Source organism: Coturnix japonica, unplaced genomic scaffold, assembly GCF_001577835.2.
Source record: "Coturnix japonica isolate 7356 unplaced genomic scaffold, Coturnix japonica 2.1 chrUnrandom553, whole genome shotgun sequence".
In the NCBI taxonomy this organism is placed as follows: Eukaryota; Metazoa; Chordata; class Aves; order Galliformes; family Phasianidae; genus Coturnix; species Coturnix japonica.
This window is the reverse complement of record NW_015439933.1, coordinates 3,113-17,730: the sequence shown is the minus strand read 5'-3', so window position 1 is coordinate 17,730 and position 14,618 is coordinate 3,113. Positions and strand designations below refer to the sequence as shown.

Here is a 14,618-nt window from a genome sequence, read left to right as displayed (position 1 = left end):
TGTGCTCTCACTCGCGCACGCTCTCGTGTGGGGTGAGTTTGCGAGTCGCGATGTTGGGTGTGGGGTTTGTATGGCGAGTTTGCTTCGTAGCTCGCGCGGCCGCTCTGGTTAATTGGGGTCTTTATGGGGTTTTGGGGTAATTATGGGATTATTGGGGTTTGGGGGGTTTTTGGTGTTTATTTTAGATGGGGGTTTTTTTGCGTGGGTTTGGTATTTTTATGTGTTTGGGTTATTTTTATGGGGTTTTTTGGGGTTTTTGGGTTATTTTCATGGGGTTTTATGGGGTTTCTATGGGTTTGGGGTTGATTTTATGGGGGTGTTCATGGGGTGTTCTGATAAGGGGTTTGGGGTTTATTTTTGAATGGGGTTTCATGGGTTTTCTATTGGGGGGGGTGGGTTTGGGTTAATTTACGGGGTTTTATGGGTTTCTAATGGGGTTTTCTATTGGGTTTTATGGGGTTAGTTTGAGGTGTGTCTAGGGCTTTTAATGGGGGGTTTTGGGGGTATGTTAGGTGGGTGGTGTATTGGGGGTGGGTTTGGGGGGTGATTATGGGTTGTTGTGGGTTGTCCGTATGGTATTTCTCAGGATTTTGGTATTGTATTTATAAGTGTTCTATGGGGTAGTTTATGGGGAGGTCGAATTTTAATGAGCGCGCACGGTTATCGCTATGGGAGTGGGCGCCTCTTCGTTTATTGGGATGCTTCCTATGGGTTCATATCGGATTGTCTCTCGGATTTTTGATAGGTGGGGGAATAGAATGTCCAGGATATCGGGTTGCTTATGGGATTTTGGAAGTTAGTGGGTTTGGGTATTATATTTTCGGCTTGAACTGTGGAGTTTTAATGCGGGTATTATAATCGGTGATGGGGCTTGAGATGGGCGGTAGTTTATTGGGGTTTAAGATGGGTCTATTTGATGGGGTTTTATGGGTTTGTTGGTGGGCAATCTATGGGGTTGCCGTATGGGGTTTGGGGGTTTCTAGTGGGGTTTTGTATGGGTGCGTGGAGTTTGGTATGGTGGTTTCTATGGTTTCTGATGGGGTATTCTATGTGGTTTCATATTATGGGGGTGGGTATATTGGGATTCCATATGGGGTTTTCTAAGGGTTTGATATGGGATGTTGCTAATGGGGTTTTGGGGCTCACTGTTGAGTGGGGTTTCTATGGGGTTTTATGGGGGTTTTTCTAAGGAAGATGGGGATTATTGATGGGGTTTCTGAATAGGAGGTGGGTTTTATTGGATTCTCTATGGGGTTTCGATCTGGTGTTTAAGTGGGGGTTTTATGGGATTCTATGGGGTTTCTATTGGTTGTTATGGGGTGTTTATGGGTTTTGGGCGTTTCCTTAGTGAGGGTTTCTGATCGGTTTTATGGGGTTAAATTATGGATTTTATGGGGTTTGGTGGTATTTATGGGGTTTCTAAATGGGGTTTTTATTGAGTTGTGCTATGGGGTTTTTATGGGGTTTCTATGGGGTCTTTGGGGTATTTATGGGGTTTCTATGGGTTCTATGGAATTTCTATGGGATTCGTGTTCGGGGGATTTTATGGGGTCTTTCTATGGGGTTTGCATGGGCGTTTTGGGGGGTATTATGGAGATTTCTTCTGGGTGTTGCGGGGTATGGTGGTTTTTGTGGTTATCCTCGCTGTAACTCGAGGAGGTCTATGTGTTCGAGTGTGTGTGCGTGTGTGGGATTTATGGAGTTATGTATGGGGTTTTTCTATGGGATTTTATGGGGTTTTCCTATGGGGTTTTGGGGTAAGGTCATAGGAGTTGTTTTGGTTTTTTGGGTTTTTGGGGTATTTTATGGGGTTTTTGGGGTTTTGGGGATGGTGTTATGGGTTTTTTTTGGGTTGTTGGGGGTAATTTTAATGGGTTGTTTGGGGTATAAAGTTATGTGGGGGTTTTGAGGGTGGTGGGTCTATGGGTTTGGGGTTATTTTTTGGGGTTTTATGGGATTCGGGACGGGTGGCGAGTGTCTATACGCTCCGTGCAGTAAGTACGCTGGTATGGGTGCTTTATGGGAGATGCTCACATATCAGGGGTAAGTTGATTGGATTGTTTGGGGTTTTTGTGGGGGTTTGTTGGTGTTACTTTATGGGTTTTTTTGGGGTTTTTGGGGGTGATTTATGTTTTTGGGGTTATTTGATGGGGTTTATTTGGGGTCATCCATTTGGGTTATTTTATGGGGAATTTATATGGGGTTGTCCTATGGGGTTTGGGGTTTATTTTATGGGTTAAATATATGGGGTTTCTATGGGTGTTGGGGTATAATGACGGGGACAGAGGAACCCCAGAGGTGGGGTTGTCATGGGGTTATATATAGAGGGGGTTTGGGTATTTTACGGGGTTATATAATATGGGATATCTATGGGGTTTCGTAGTTGGGGTTTATGGGGTTTTTGAGGGTAAGTTATATAGATATTATGGGGTTTCTGGGGGGTATTTTATTGGGGGTTTGTTTCTAAAATTGGGTTTATGGGGGTATTTTTAGGGGTTCGCTGTGGGTTGGTCTATGGGGTGTGTTTATGGGGTTTGTGAGAGTGGTATAAACCGAGAGATATTATAATATAATGGGGTTTTATGGGAATTTTTGAGATGGGTGTTTCGTATGGGGGTTGTTTATAATGGGATTGTGAGTGGGGATTCTATCGGATTACAATGAGGAGTTTCTTATGAGAGTTTGGGGGTATTATGGGGATATATAGTAATGGGTTTAGGACAGTAAGGAATCGGTAAGACCAACAGGAGTGTGTGATGAGGGTATATCGCATACATAGTTGCGTTTATATAAGCATATCATATATAGATTCGTGATGAGGAGGGAAGTGTGTGAGCTTTGGGGGTAGATTATGGGTTTTATGGGGTTAATCGTCCTATTAAAGGAGTGTGTGAGTGGGTGTGTGTGTATGGAAAATTAAATATTGGGGTTTTGGGGCATTTTTAGATGGTAGAGAGTTTTGCAAGCCTATTATTATGTTAAGGATATATAATATATTTAATATAATATAGATTAAATCTCGAGTGCATACGGTATTGCGGAGAACTCCGTGTGGTTAATGGTAAACTATGGGTATCATTATCCTACCCCCTATTATCCTTGCCGCCCATCTCATAACTGCTGTATTCATCTGCCGTGACGCAGCTTCCGATTTGGTACAGAGCGACCAGGTTATCACCCACTATCACCTAAAGCCTAAATTTCTATGGGACCACATTCTACCTGGGGATATATATGGTTTCCTAATGGGGTTATTTTATGGGGTTTTATGGTGATCATAATATATATTGGGGTTATTTGGGATATTAGATATTATGGGTAATATATTAGAGATATTATATGGGTTATTTTATGGGGTTTTATAAATTTAGGGGATTTCTGGGTTTTGGGGATAGTCATATTGGGATTTCTCTACTGGGTTGTTAATATATTATATTTGGAGGGTAATTTATGGCGGTTTTTATGGGGTTTTGGGGGTAGTTATGGGGTTTTTATGGGGTTTCTACTGGGCTTTTATGGGCTTTCTCATGTGGTTTTCTATGGGGTTTTGGGGGTTTTTGGGGTTTCTAATGTGGTATTTGCGGTATTTATGCTGTTCTATAGGGATTTTTTGGGATTTTATGGGGTTTCTATGGGGTTTTTATGGGGTTTCTATGGGTTTATGGGTGTTGTTCTATGGGGTTTTCAAGCCTCTTTGTAACCCTCTGTTTTTAACAGACCTAAATGGGATTATAAACTTAGGTCCATTTTAGGGTCTTTTTGGGGGTATTTTATGGTGTTTTTAATGGGACGTTTTTAATGGGGTTCTGGCGTAGTTATGGGGTTTCTATGGGATTTTTTGGGGATTTTACGGGGTTTGGGGGTCATTTATGGTGTTCTCTATGGGAATTCTTATGGGGTTTTCTAGCGGGGTTTCTATGGGTTTTGGGGGTATTTTATGGGGTTTTTAGGGGTTTTTATGTGGGTCTTTATGGGTTCTTGGGGTATTTATGGGTTCTATGGGTTTTATGTGGGTTTTGGGGACATTTCTGGGGTTTTCTATGGGGTTTTTTGGGGTTTCCTATGAGGGTTTTTAGGGTATTTATGGCGGTTTTAATGGGATAGTTATTGGGGTTTCTATGGGATTTTTGGGGTTTTTATGGGTTGTGGGTTGATGGGGTTTCCTATTGGTTTTCTATGAGGGTTTTTACTGGGGTTTCCTAATGGGGTTTTGGGGTTACTTATGGGGTTTCCATGGGGTTTTTATGGAGTTTTGGGGTTATTTATTGGGGTTCTTTGGGGTTTTGGGGTATTTATGGGGTTTCTATGCAGTTTCTATGGGGTTTTTAATGGTGTTTCTAATTGGGTTTTTTATGAGCGTTTAGGGTATTTATGGTGTTCAGTCTATGGGGTTTTATGGGTATTTGTAATGGTGTCTTCTATGGGGTTTTATGGGTTTTCCTATGGGTTTTTATGGGATTTTATGGGATTCTATTGGGTTTTATGGGTTTTGGAGGAAGTCTATGGGTTACCTATGGGATTTTTTATGGGATTCTATGGGGTTTTATGGGTGTTTAATGGGGTTTTATGGGGTTTTTCTATGGGTGTTTTTAATGGCGATTTTATGGGTTTCTTTCTGGGTTTTCTAGGGTATTTTATGGGATTTTACTGCGGGTATATATAGTGGTTGTTTCTATGGATTTTATGGGCGTTTTTATGGGTGGTTGTGGGGTATTTATGGGTGTTTTATGGGGTTTGGGGGTATCTGTAGGGTTTTAGTTTGGGTTTTTATGGGGTTTTCTATGGTGTTATCGTGGAGTGGGTGTTGTTGGGGATAGTTATGGGCGTTAGAGGTTATATGGGACTTCTAGATGGGTCTATATGGGGTTTCTATCGAATTTTTATGGGTGTATGGGGTTTTGGGGGTATTTTTTCATGGGGTTTTTATGGGGGTTTCTATGGGTCTTCTAATGGTGTTCTTTCTAGGGCGTTCTTCTCGGCGCTTATGTGGTTCTAGATTTTATGGGGTTCTATGGGTTGTTGGTTCTACTAGGGTTCTATGGGGTTTCTATGGTGTTCTTAATCGGATTTTTGGGGTTTTTTACTGGCGTTTTTGGGAGTATTAATGGGGTTTCTATGGGGGTTTATATTGAAGTTCTATGGGGGTTTAACGGGTGCATATATATATAATAGTTATATAAAGTATGTTTGCGGCTTAGTGGTTAGGGTAGTTTAGTATCTCGTTTACGAGTATCACATTATATCACGGTGGTGGGCTCGGTCTGGCATAACCCAACGTTTCCTCTCACAGTTTGGCTGTTACTTAATGAATTGGAGCGTGGGATTCCTATATGGGAGGTTTTTTTGGGGGATTATTAGGGGTTTTCTATGGAGGTTTTATGGGTTTCTATGGGGTTTTCAAAGCCTCTTGTAACGCCTCTGTTATAGACAAGACTACCTATAATGGGATTATTTAGGGTTCATTTGGGGTATTATTTTATGGGGTTTTTGGGTTATTATTTATGGGGTTTTTTGGTTTACTTGTATGTCCTACCTCTCTATGCTATATCCTTGCAGTTCCCATCTTCATAACTCCGCTGCATGCTACACTCGTATCATGCTGCCCGTGGGACGGCGAACCAGGTCTGCGCCGTCGGTACACAGATCCATTATACAAGGCCACCTTCAAAATCCTAAACCGCCTAAATTATCTATGGCAGAGGTTGTTCTAGTGGGGTTTCTATGGGGTTTTATGGGTTTCTATGGGTTTTGGGGGGTAGTTAGTGGGGTTTTATGGGGTTTTTATATAGGGTGTGGGGGTATTATGGGGGGTTATATATAATGGGGTTTTTCTTTTCTTTCGTATTGGTTTTACTGGGGTTTTCTATGGGAGTTTTTAAATGGAGTGCTTTTATGGGGTTCTGTGGGGTTTCTATGGGGTTTTTGGGAGTTTGTTTCTATGGGGTTTTTATGGGTTTCTATGGGGTTTTGGGGGTAGTTTATGGGGTTTTTATGGATTTTATGCGGGTTTTAAAATGGGGTTCTTATGGGTTTACTAATTTGCGCTCTCTCTCACACGGGGTTTCTAAATGGGGTTTCCTATGGGGTTTCTTATTAGGTTTTATGGGGTTTCTATGGGGTTCTATGGGGTTTTCTCACATGGGTTATCTATCTCGGTTTTATGGGGTATTTTATGGAGATTGCTATGGGGTTTGGCTATTGGGTTTTGATGGGGTTTCTATGGGGCTATCTATGGGTGTTCCTATGGGTTTTATGGTGTTTCTTTGGGTTTTTATGGGGTTTTTACGGGGGTATTTGGCGGTATTTTATGGGGATCTTTCTATAGGTGTTTCTATGGGGTTTTTTATGGGGTTTTCTATGGGGGTTTGGAAGGAACTTTCTGAGGGAGCTTTTATGGGGTTTTGGGGTAGTTAGTGGGGTTTAATGGGCGTTTCGTATCTGGGTCCTTTAAGGGTTTTTACATGCGGATTTTATGGAATTTCTAATGGGGTTTTGAAATGGGTTTCTATGTGGGGTTTTCTACTTGGGTTTTATGGGGTTTTTTTGGGGGTATTTATGGGTGGTTTTATGGGATTTTTATGGGATTCCTATGGTGTTTTAATTGGGTTGTTATGGGGTTTTGGAGGGCCATTTATGGGTTTCTAAAATGGGGGTTTTGGGGGGTTTCTCATCTAGGCTAATGGTGTTTTCAATGGGGTTTAGAATGGGTTTCCTACTGGGTTCTAGTGAGCTCTGCCTACCAGTAAGGCCTATGAATGGGGATATATGGGGTATTTTATAGGGTTTCTTATGGGTTTATTTTATGGGTTTTTTTTTGTCTGGGGTTTTGGGGGTATTTTATGGGGGTTTTGGGGAGTTTATTTATGAGGGTTTTTTGGGGGTGTATTTTAATGGGGTTTTTCGGGTTGGGGGTATTTTAGGGGTTTTTTTGGGGTTCTTGGGGGTATTTTGTGATGGTTTTTGGGTTAGTTTATATATGGGGTTTTGGGCTTTTGGGGTATTTTATGGGTTTAGTGGGGTTTCTAGTGGTTGGTGTTCTATGGGTTGTATGGGGGTTGGGGGGTATAATTATTGGAAATTAAGCGGGTCTTTTGGGGTTTCCGGGCGGTATTTTAATGGGGATTTTTTGGGCGGGTTTTTGGGGTATTTTTAAGGGGTTTTTTGGGTTATTTACGTGGGGGTTTTTGGGGTTATTTGGGGTAATTTAATGGGGGTATGTTATGAGGGTGTATTTTAATAGGTTTTTTTTTTCCCTAACCCTATTATCCTTTGCAAGTACATCTCATACTGCATGTTATCCATCTGCCCTGGACCCAAGCTGCCGTGGATACACGATGCTGTTCATGTCCGTGCACTCCAAGGTGTTAAACCTCTCGTTCATTAGTGATGGTGGATAAACGGGGGTGCGATAACTGAGGAGACGGGCCCACGGATCCCGACATTGGAGATCTCCTGTAGGAACGCGATGGAGTTGGATTAAGTCTTCCTAAGCCCATCTCGTCTGCCAGGATGCAAGTTCTGCTCTATAGAGAATATATGGGGGATATAGGATTGGGATTATGGGTTATGGGTGCGTATATGGGGTTATAAGGGTTAGTGGGCCCTTATGGGGTATCTGGGGTCAATGGGGGTTCTGATGGGGTTATGGGGTTATGGGGGGGATGGTTCTTCCCTAAAGCCCATCTCCGTGCTGCCAGATGCAGTTCCTGGCCTATGGGATATAATGGGGCATATGGGTTATGGGTTCTCATAGGGTTATGGGGTCTCATGGGGCCACTATATATGGTATATGGGGGTCTAATAAAGGGTTTTAAGTTGGGCGGGTGAATCGGTCTTCCCTGACAGCCCATCCTGTCTGCCATGGATGCAGTTCTGCCTATAGGAGACTAACCCTGTGGGGTAGATAGGGGTTTATCATAGGGGGCAATGGGGTTATGGGTTTTAATATAGGGGGACTTATGGGGTTTTATGGTGGATTATGGGGTATAGGGGCTAATGGGGAATGATGGATATGGGGGCCTATGGGGGTATATAGGGCACAACTGGGTTAGATGGGGTCCTATGGGGGTATAGTAGGGGGCTATGGGGGGTTATTGGGGCGCTATGGGGGTAAATATAGGCGGGCGTAATGGGGGTATCTAGGGGGCTCATATGGGGGTTCATTGGGCCTATGGGGGTATATGGGAGCAATGGGTGATCATGGGCCTATTGGGGGTAGTATAACTATGATTCAGCAGGCAAAAATAGCCAGGTTCGGCTGAGTATGCTACTTATAGAGACGCTTCGAAGTTAATGCGGGATGTTCATAGTGTGCGAGTGTCCTCTCTGGAGGAGTGACGGGACATATACTCGTATTAGTAGAACGGCCAGCGAGTGATGGCAAAACGGCCCCGCCAAGCGTATTGAAAGTATAGGGTTTTGAAACGATTGTGTATGTGTGACGGTGTTACACGCTGTCAATAGATAATTGGGTGAGTATAATAGTGCGGGCGAATGGGCGGTCTTGATGGATATGGGGGCTATGGGAAATAGTATAGGGGTAATAGGGGTTATGGGGTCTATGGGGGACATAGGGTTGGTTGGAGTAATGGGGGGTCTACATAGGGGTTGGGATTATAGGTGGGGCTATAGAGATGTTTAGGATAGGAACTATGGGGGGGGTATACGGGTTATGGGGGGGCCTATACGGGTTTGGGTATGGGGTCCTATAAGGGGGGCTATAGGGTTCGAGATATGGTGAGGGGGACTATAGGGTTATGAGGATATGGGGGCACTATAGGTTATGAGGGTTATATAGGTTGGGTCTATAAGGGAGTTTAATGGGTTACTAGGGTTTTATGGGGTCTGATGGGTAGTAATAGGGGGCTATAGGGTTGAGGTGGGTCTATGGGGCCAACTATATGGATATGGTCTATAGGTTATGGATTGGTCAGATACTATTATCGCAGCCCTATCTTATTCTCTTCTATTCCATCGCTCCTTAGTGTGGTATAAGTCTGTTCTGACGCCGCGTGTCCATTGCAGCTCAATCACGTATTCTCTTAAATTAGTACGGCTACCGTAAAGTGACGGTTGAGTGAGTATTAATGGGGAGGATATAGGGTTACTTAGGGTTTACTGGGGTTTATGGGGGCGTATATGTGCGGGTTCAATCGCGGATTTTGATCTAGGGGGACCGTAATAATGGGGGGGTCTATAGGGTTAAAAGTGATGGTGCTAAGATCGGATTCGATCGTCTTCCCCTAACCCATCTCGTTTTGGCAGCGCGATAAGAACTATGCGGAGTCTGGCCTTAAGTAGGAATATAATGGGGGATATAGGGTTTGATGGAGGTCTAAGATTTAGGGGGGAGAATGGGGGTTATTGGGGTTATATAGGGGGGCTATGGGGTATGGGGTCCTATGGGGGCACTAATAGGGTGTATTGGGGTGCATTATGGGATTTTTGGGGTTTTTGGGGGGTTTTTGGTGTTATTTTATGGGGTTTTTTGGGGTTTTGGGGGTATTTTATGGGGTTTTGGGGTTATTTTATGGGGTTTTTTGGGGTTTTTGGGTTATTTTATGGGGTTTTATGGGGTTTCTATGGGGTTTGGGGTTATTTTATGGGGTTTTATGGGGTTTCTATGGGGTTTTGGGGTTATTTTATGGGGTTTCATGGGGTTTCTATGGGGTTTGGGGTTATTTTACGGGGTTTTATGGGGTTTCTATGGGGTTTCTATTGGGTTTTATGGGGTTTTTGAGGTAGTTCTAGGGCTTTTATGGGGTTTTGGGGGTATTTATGGGGTTTTTATTGGGTTTTGGGGGTATTTATGGGGTTTTGTGGGGTTTCTATGGGGTTTTTATGGGGTTTTGGATGTATTTATAGGGTTTCTATGGGGTTTTTATGGGATTTTATGGGGTTTCTATGGGGTTTTTATGGGATTCTATGGGGTTCTATCGGATTTTATGGGGTTTTTATGGGGTTTTGGGGGTATTTATGGGGTTTTTATGGGGTTTTGGGAGTAGTTATGGGGTTTGTATGAGGTTTTGTGGAGTTTCTATGGGGTTTCTATGGGGCTTTGGGGGTAGTTATGGGGTTTTATGGGGTTTCTATTGGGTTTTATGGGGTTTTTATGGAATTTTTTGGGGTTTTGGGGGCATTTATGGGGTTTTCAAGCCTATCATAGTATTTTATAGGATTTTTGGGGTAATTTTATGGGGTTTTGGGTTATTTTATGGGTTATTTATTCCTACCCTATTATCCTTGCAGCCCATCTCATACTGCTGTATCATCTGCCTGGACGCCAGGCTGCCGTGGTACACGACCATTATCACCCACCTTCAAATCCTAAACCTAAATTTCTATGGGGTTTCTATGGGGTTTTATGGGTTTCTATGGGGTTTTATGGGGTTTTATGGTGTTTTTATGGGGTTTTGGGGGTATTTATGGGGTTTTATGGGGTTTCTATGGGGTTTTGGGGTTATTTTATGGGGTTTTTTGGGGTTTTAGGGGTATTTCTGGGGTTTTGGGGGTAGTTATGGGATTTCTATGGGGTTTCTATGAGGTTTTGGGGGTATTTATGGGGTTTTTATGGGGTTTTGGGGGTAGTTATGGGGTTTTTATGGGGTTTCTATGGGATTTTATGGGCTTTCTATGTGGTTTCTATGGGGTTTTGGGGGTTTTTATGGGGTTTCTATGTGGTTTTGGAGGTATTTATGCTGTTTCTATAGGGATTTTTTTGGGATTTTATGGGGTTTCTATGGGGTTTTATGGGGTTTCTATGGGGTTTTATGGGGTTTCTATGGGGTTTTCAAGCCTCTTGTAACCCTCTGTTTATAACAAGACCTAAATGGGATTATTNATGGGGTTTCTATGGGGTTTTATGGGGTTTCTATGGGGTTTTCAAGCCTCTTGTAACCCTCTGTTTATAACAAGACCTAAATGGGATTATTTAGGTCCATTTTAGGGTCTTTTTGGGGTATTTTATGGTGTTTTTATGGAGTTTTTATGGGGTTCTGGCGGTAGTTATGGGGTTTCTATGGGATTTTTTGGGGATTTTATGGGGTTTTGGGGGTATTTATGGTGTTTCTATGGGATTCTATGGGGTTTCTACGGGGTTTCTATGGGGTTTTGGGGGTATTTATGGGGTTTTTATGGGGTTTTTATGGGGTCTTTATGGGGTTTTGGGGGTATTTATGGGGTTTCTATGGGGTTTTTATGGGGTTTTGGGGACATTTCTGGGGTTTCTATGGGGTTTTTTGGGGTTTCTATGAGGTTTTAGGGGTATTTATGGGGTTTTATGGGATAGTTATGGGGTTTCTATGGGATTTTTTGGGTTTTTATGGGTTTTTATGGGGTTTCTATTGGGTTTCTATGAGGTTTTATGGGGTTTCTATGGGGTTTTGGGGGTACTTATGGGGTTTCCATGGGGTTTTTATGGAGTTTTGGGGTTATTTTATGGGGTTTTTTGGGGTTTTGGGGGTATTTATGGGGTTTCTATGCAGTTTCTATGGGGTTTTATGGTGTTTCTATTGGGTTTTATGAGGTTTTAGGGGTATTTATGGTGTTTCTATGGGGTTTTATGGGTTTTTATGGTGTTTCTATGGGGTTTTATGGGTTTTCTATGGGGTTTTTATGGGATTTTATGGGATTCTATTGGGTTTTATGGGGTTTTGGAGGAAGTTATGGGGTTTCTATGGGATTTTTATGGGATTCTATGGGGTTTTTATGGGGTTTATGGGGTTTTATGGGGTTTCTATGGGGTTTTTATGGGATTTTATGGGGTTTCTCTGGGTTTTTAGGGGTATTTATGGGATTTTATGGGGTATATATGGTGTTTCTATGGGATTTTATGGGGTTTTTATGGGGTTTTGGGGGTATTTATGGGGTTTTTATGGGGTTTTGGGGGTATCTGTAGGGTTTTATGGGGTTTTATGGGGTTTCTATGGTGTTTCTATGGGGTTTTGGGGATAGTTATGGGGTTTTTATGGGATTCTATGGGGTTTCTATGGGGTTCTATCGAATTTTATGGGGTTTTTATGGGGTTTTGGGGGTATTTATGGTTTTTCTATGGGGTTTTTATGGGGTTTCTATGGGATTCTATGTGGTTTCTAAGGAGTTTTATGGGGTTTCTATGGGGTTTTATGGGGTTTCTATAGGGTTCTATGGGGTTTCTATGGTGTTTCTATCGGATTTTATGGGGTTTTTATGGGGTTTTGGGAGTATTAATGGGGTTTCTATGGGGTTTTATTGAGTTTCTATGGGGTTTTACGGGGTCTTTATGGGGTTTTGGGGGTATTTCTGGGGCTTTTATGGGGTTTTATGGTATTTATGAGCTTTCTATGTGGTTTCTATGGGGTTTTGGGGGTATTTATGCTGTTTCTATAGGGATTTTTGGGGGATTTTATGGGGTTTCTATGGGGTTTTATGGGGTTTCTATGGGGTTTTCAAGCCTCTTGTAACCCTCTGTTTATAACAAGACCTAAATGGGATTATTTAGGGTTCATTTTGGGGTATTTTATGGGGTTTTTTGGGTTATTTTATGGGGTTTTTTGGGTTATTTATTCCTACCCTATTATCCTTGCAGTCCATCTCATACTGCTGTATCATCTGCCTGGACGCCAGGCTGCCGTGGTACACGACCATTATCAGCCACCTTCAAATCCTAAACCTAAATTTCTATGGGGTTTCTATGGGGTTTCTATGGGGTTTTATGGGTTTCTATGGGTTTTGGGGGTAGTTATGGGGTTTTTATGGGGTTTTTATGGGGTTTGGGGGTATTTATGGGGTTTTATGGGGTTTCTATTGGGTTTTATGGGGTTTCTATGGGGTTTTATGGAGTTTTTATGGGGTTCTGTGGGGTTTCTATGGGGTTTTGGGGTTTTTTATGGGTTTTTATGGGGTTTCTATGGGGTTTTGGGGGTAGTTATGGGGTTTTTATGGGATTTTATGGGGTTTTATGGGGTTCTATGGGGTTTCTATTGGGTTTTATGGGGTTTCTATGGGGTTTCTATGGGGTTTCTATTGGGTTTTATGGGGTTTCTATGGGGTTTTGGGGTTTCTATGGGGTTTCTATCGGGTTTTATGGGGTTTTATGGGATTCTATGGGGTTTCTATTGGGTTTTATGGGGTTTCTATGGGGTTCTATGGGGTTTCTATGGGGTTTTATGGTGTTTTTTGGGTTTTTTATGGGGTTTTTATGGGGTTTTGGGGGTATTTATGGGGTTTCTATGGTGTTTCTATGGGGTTTTTATGGGGTTTCTATGGGGTTTTGGAGGAATTTCTGGGGCTTTTATGGGGTTTTTGGGGTAGTTGTGGGGTTTTATGGGGTTTCTATTGGGTCTTTATGGGTTTTTATGGGATTTTATGGAATTTCTATGGGGTTTTATGGGTTTCTATGGGGTTTCTATTGGGTTTTATGGGGTTTTGGGGGTATTTATGGGGGTTTTATGGGATTTTTATGGGATTCTATGGTGTTTCTATTGGGTTTTATGGGGTTTTGGGGGCATTTATGGGGTTTCTATGGGGTTTTGGGGGTTTCTATGGTGTTTCCATGGGGTTTTATGGGGTTTCTATGGGTTTCTATGAGCCTCTGCCTACCATAAGGCCTAAATGGGATTATATGGGGTATTTTATAGGGTTTTTGGGTTATTTTATGGGGTTTTTTTGGGGTTTTGGGGGTATTTTATGGGGTTTTTGGGTTATTTTATGGGGTTTTTTGGGGTTATTTTATGGGGTTTTTTGGGGTTTTTGGGGGTATTTTATGGGGTTTTTTGGGGTTTTGGGGGTATTTTATGGGGTTTTTGGGTTATTTTATTGGGTTTTGGGGTTTTGGGGTTATTTTATGGGGTTTTATGGGGTTTCTATGGTGTTTCTATGGGGTTTTATGGGGTTTGGGGGGTAATTATGGGATTTTTGGGGTTTTTTGGGGTTTCCGGGGGTATTTTATGGGATTTTTTGGGGTTTTGGGGGTATTTTATGGGGTTTTTGGGTTATTTTATGGGGTTTTTGGGGTTTTTGGGGTATTTATGGGGTATTTATGGGGTATTTATGGTTTTTTTCCTACCCTATTATCCTTGCAGTACATCTCATACTGCTGTATCATCTGCCTGGACGCCAGGCTGCCGTGGTACACGATGGCATTCATCTCCGTCCAGGTGCGAAACTCCCTCTCCCAGTTAGTGATGGTGGATAACGGGGCGATAACGAGGAACGGGCCCCGGATCCCGACATTGGAGATCTCCTGTAGGAACGCGATGGATTGGATCGTCTTCCCTAAGCCCATCTCGTCTGCCAGGATGCAGTTCTGCCTATAGGAGATAATGGGGGATATAGGATTGGGTTATGGGGTTATGGGGCGTATATGGGGTTATAGGGTTATGGGGCCTATGGGGATATAGGGGGTAATGGGGGGTCTATGGGGTTATGGGGTTATGGGGGGGATGGTCTTCCCTAAGCCCATCTCGTCTGCCAGGATGCAGTTCTGCCTATGGGATATAATGGGGGCAATGGGGTTATGGGGTCTATAGGGTTATGGGGTCTATGGGGCCACTATATGGTTATGGGGTCTATAGGGTTATGGGGGGGATCGTCTTCCCTAAGCCCATCTCGTCTGCCAGGATGCAGTTCTGCCTATAGGA

General features: G+C 42.8%; 1 protein-coding gene across 3 annotated transcripts in view; it reads right to left on the bottom strand.

Annotated features, from left to right (window-relative positions):
- Positions 1-14,319, bottom strand: part of LOC107307344 (chromodomain-helicase-DNA-binding protein 8-like) — a 29,911-nt gene extending 15,592 nt beyond the window's left edge. For 2 of the 3 annotated variants that reach the window (XM_015850843.2, XM_032441769.1), the window contains exon 1: positions 14,045-14,318. In XM_015850843.2, the coding sequence (XP_015706329.1) occupies positions 14,045-14,263 (219 nt within the window). In that variant the 5' untranslated portion in view covers positions 14,264-14,318. Of the gene's footprint in view, positions 1-14,044 lie in introns of all 3 variants that reach the window. The other variant, XM_015850844.2, reaches the window with a different exon arrangement.
- Between the last annotated feature and the right edge of the window lie 299 nt (positions 14,320-14,618).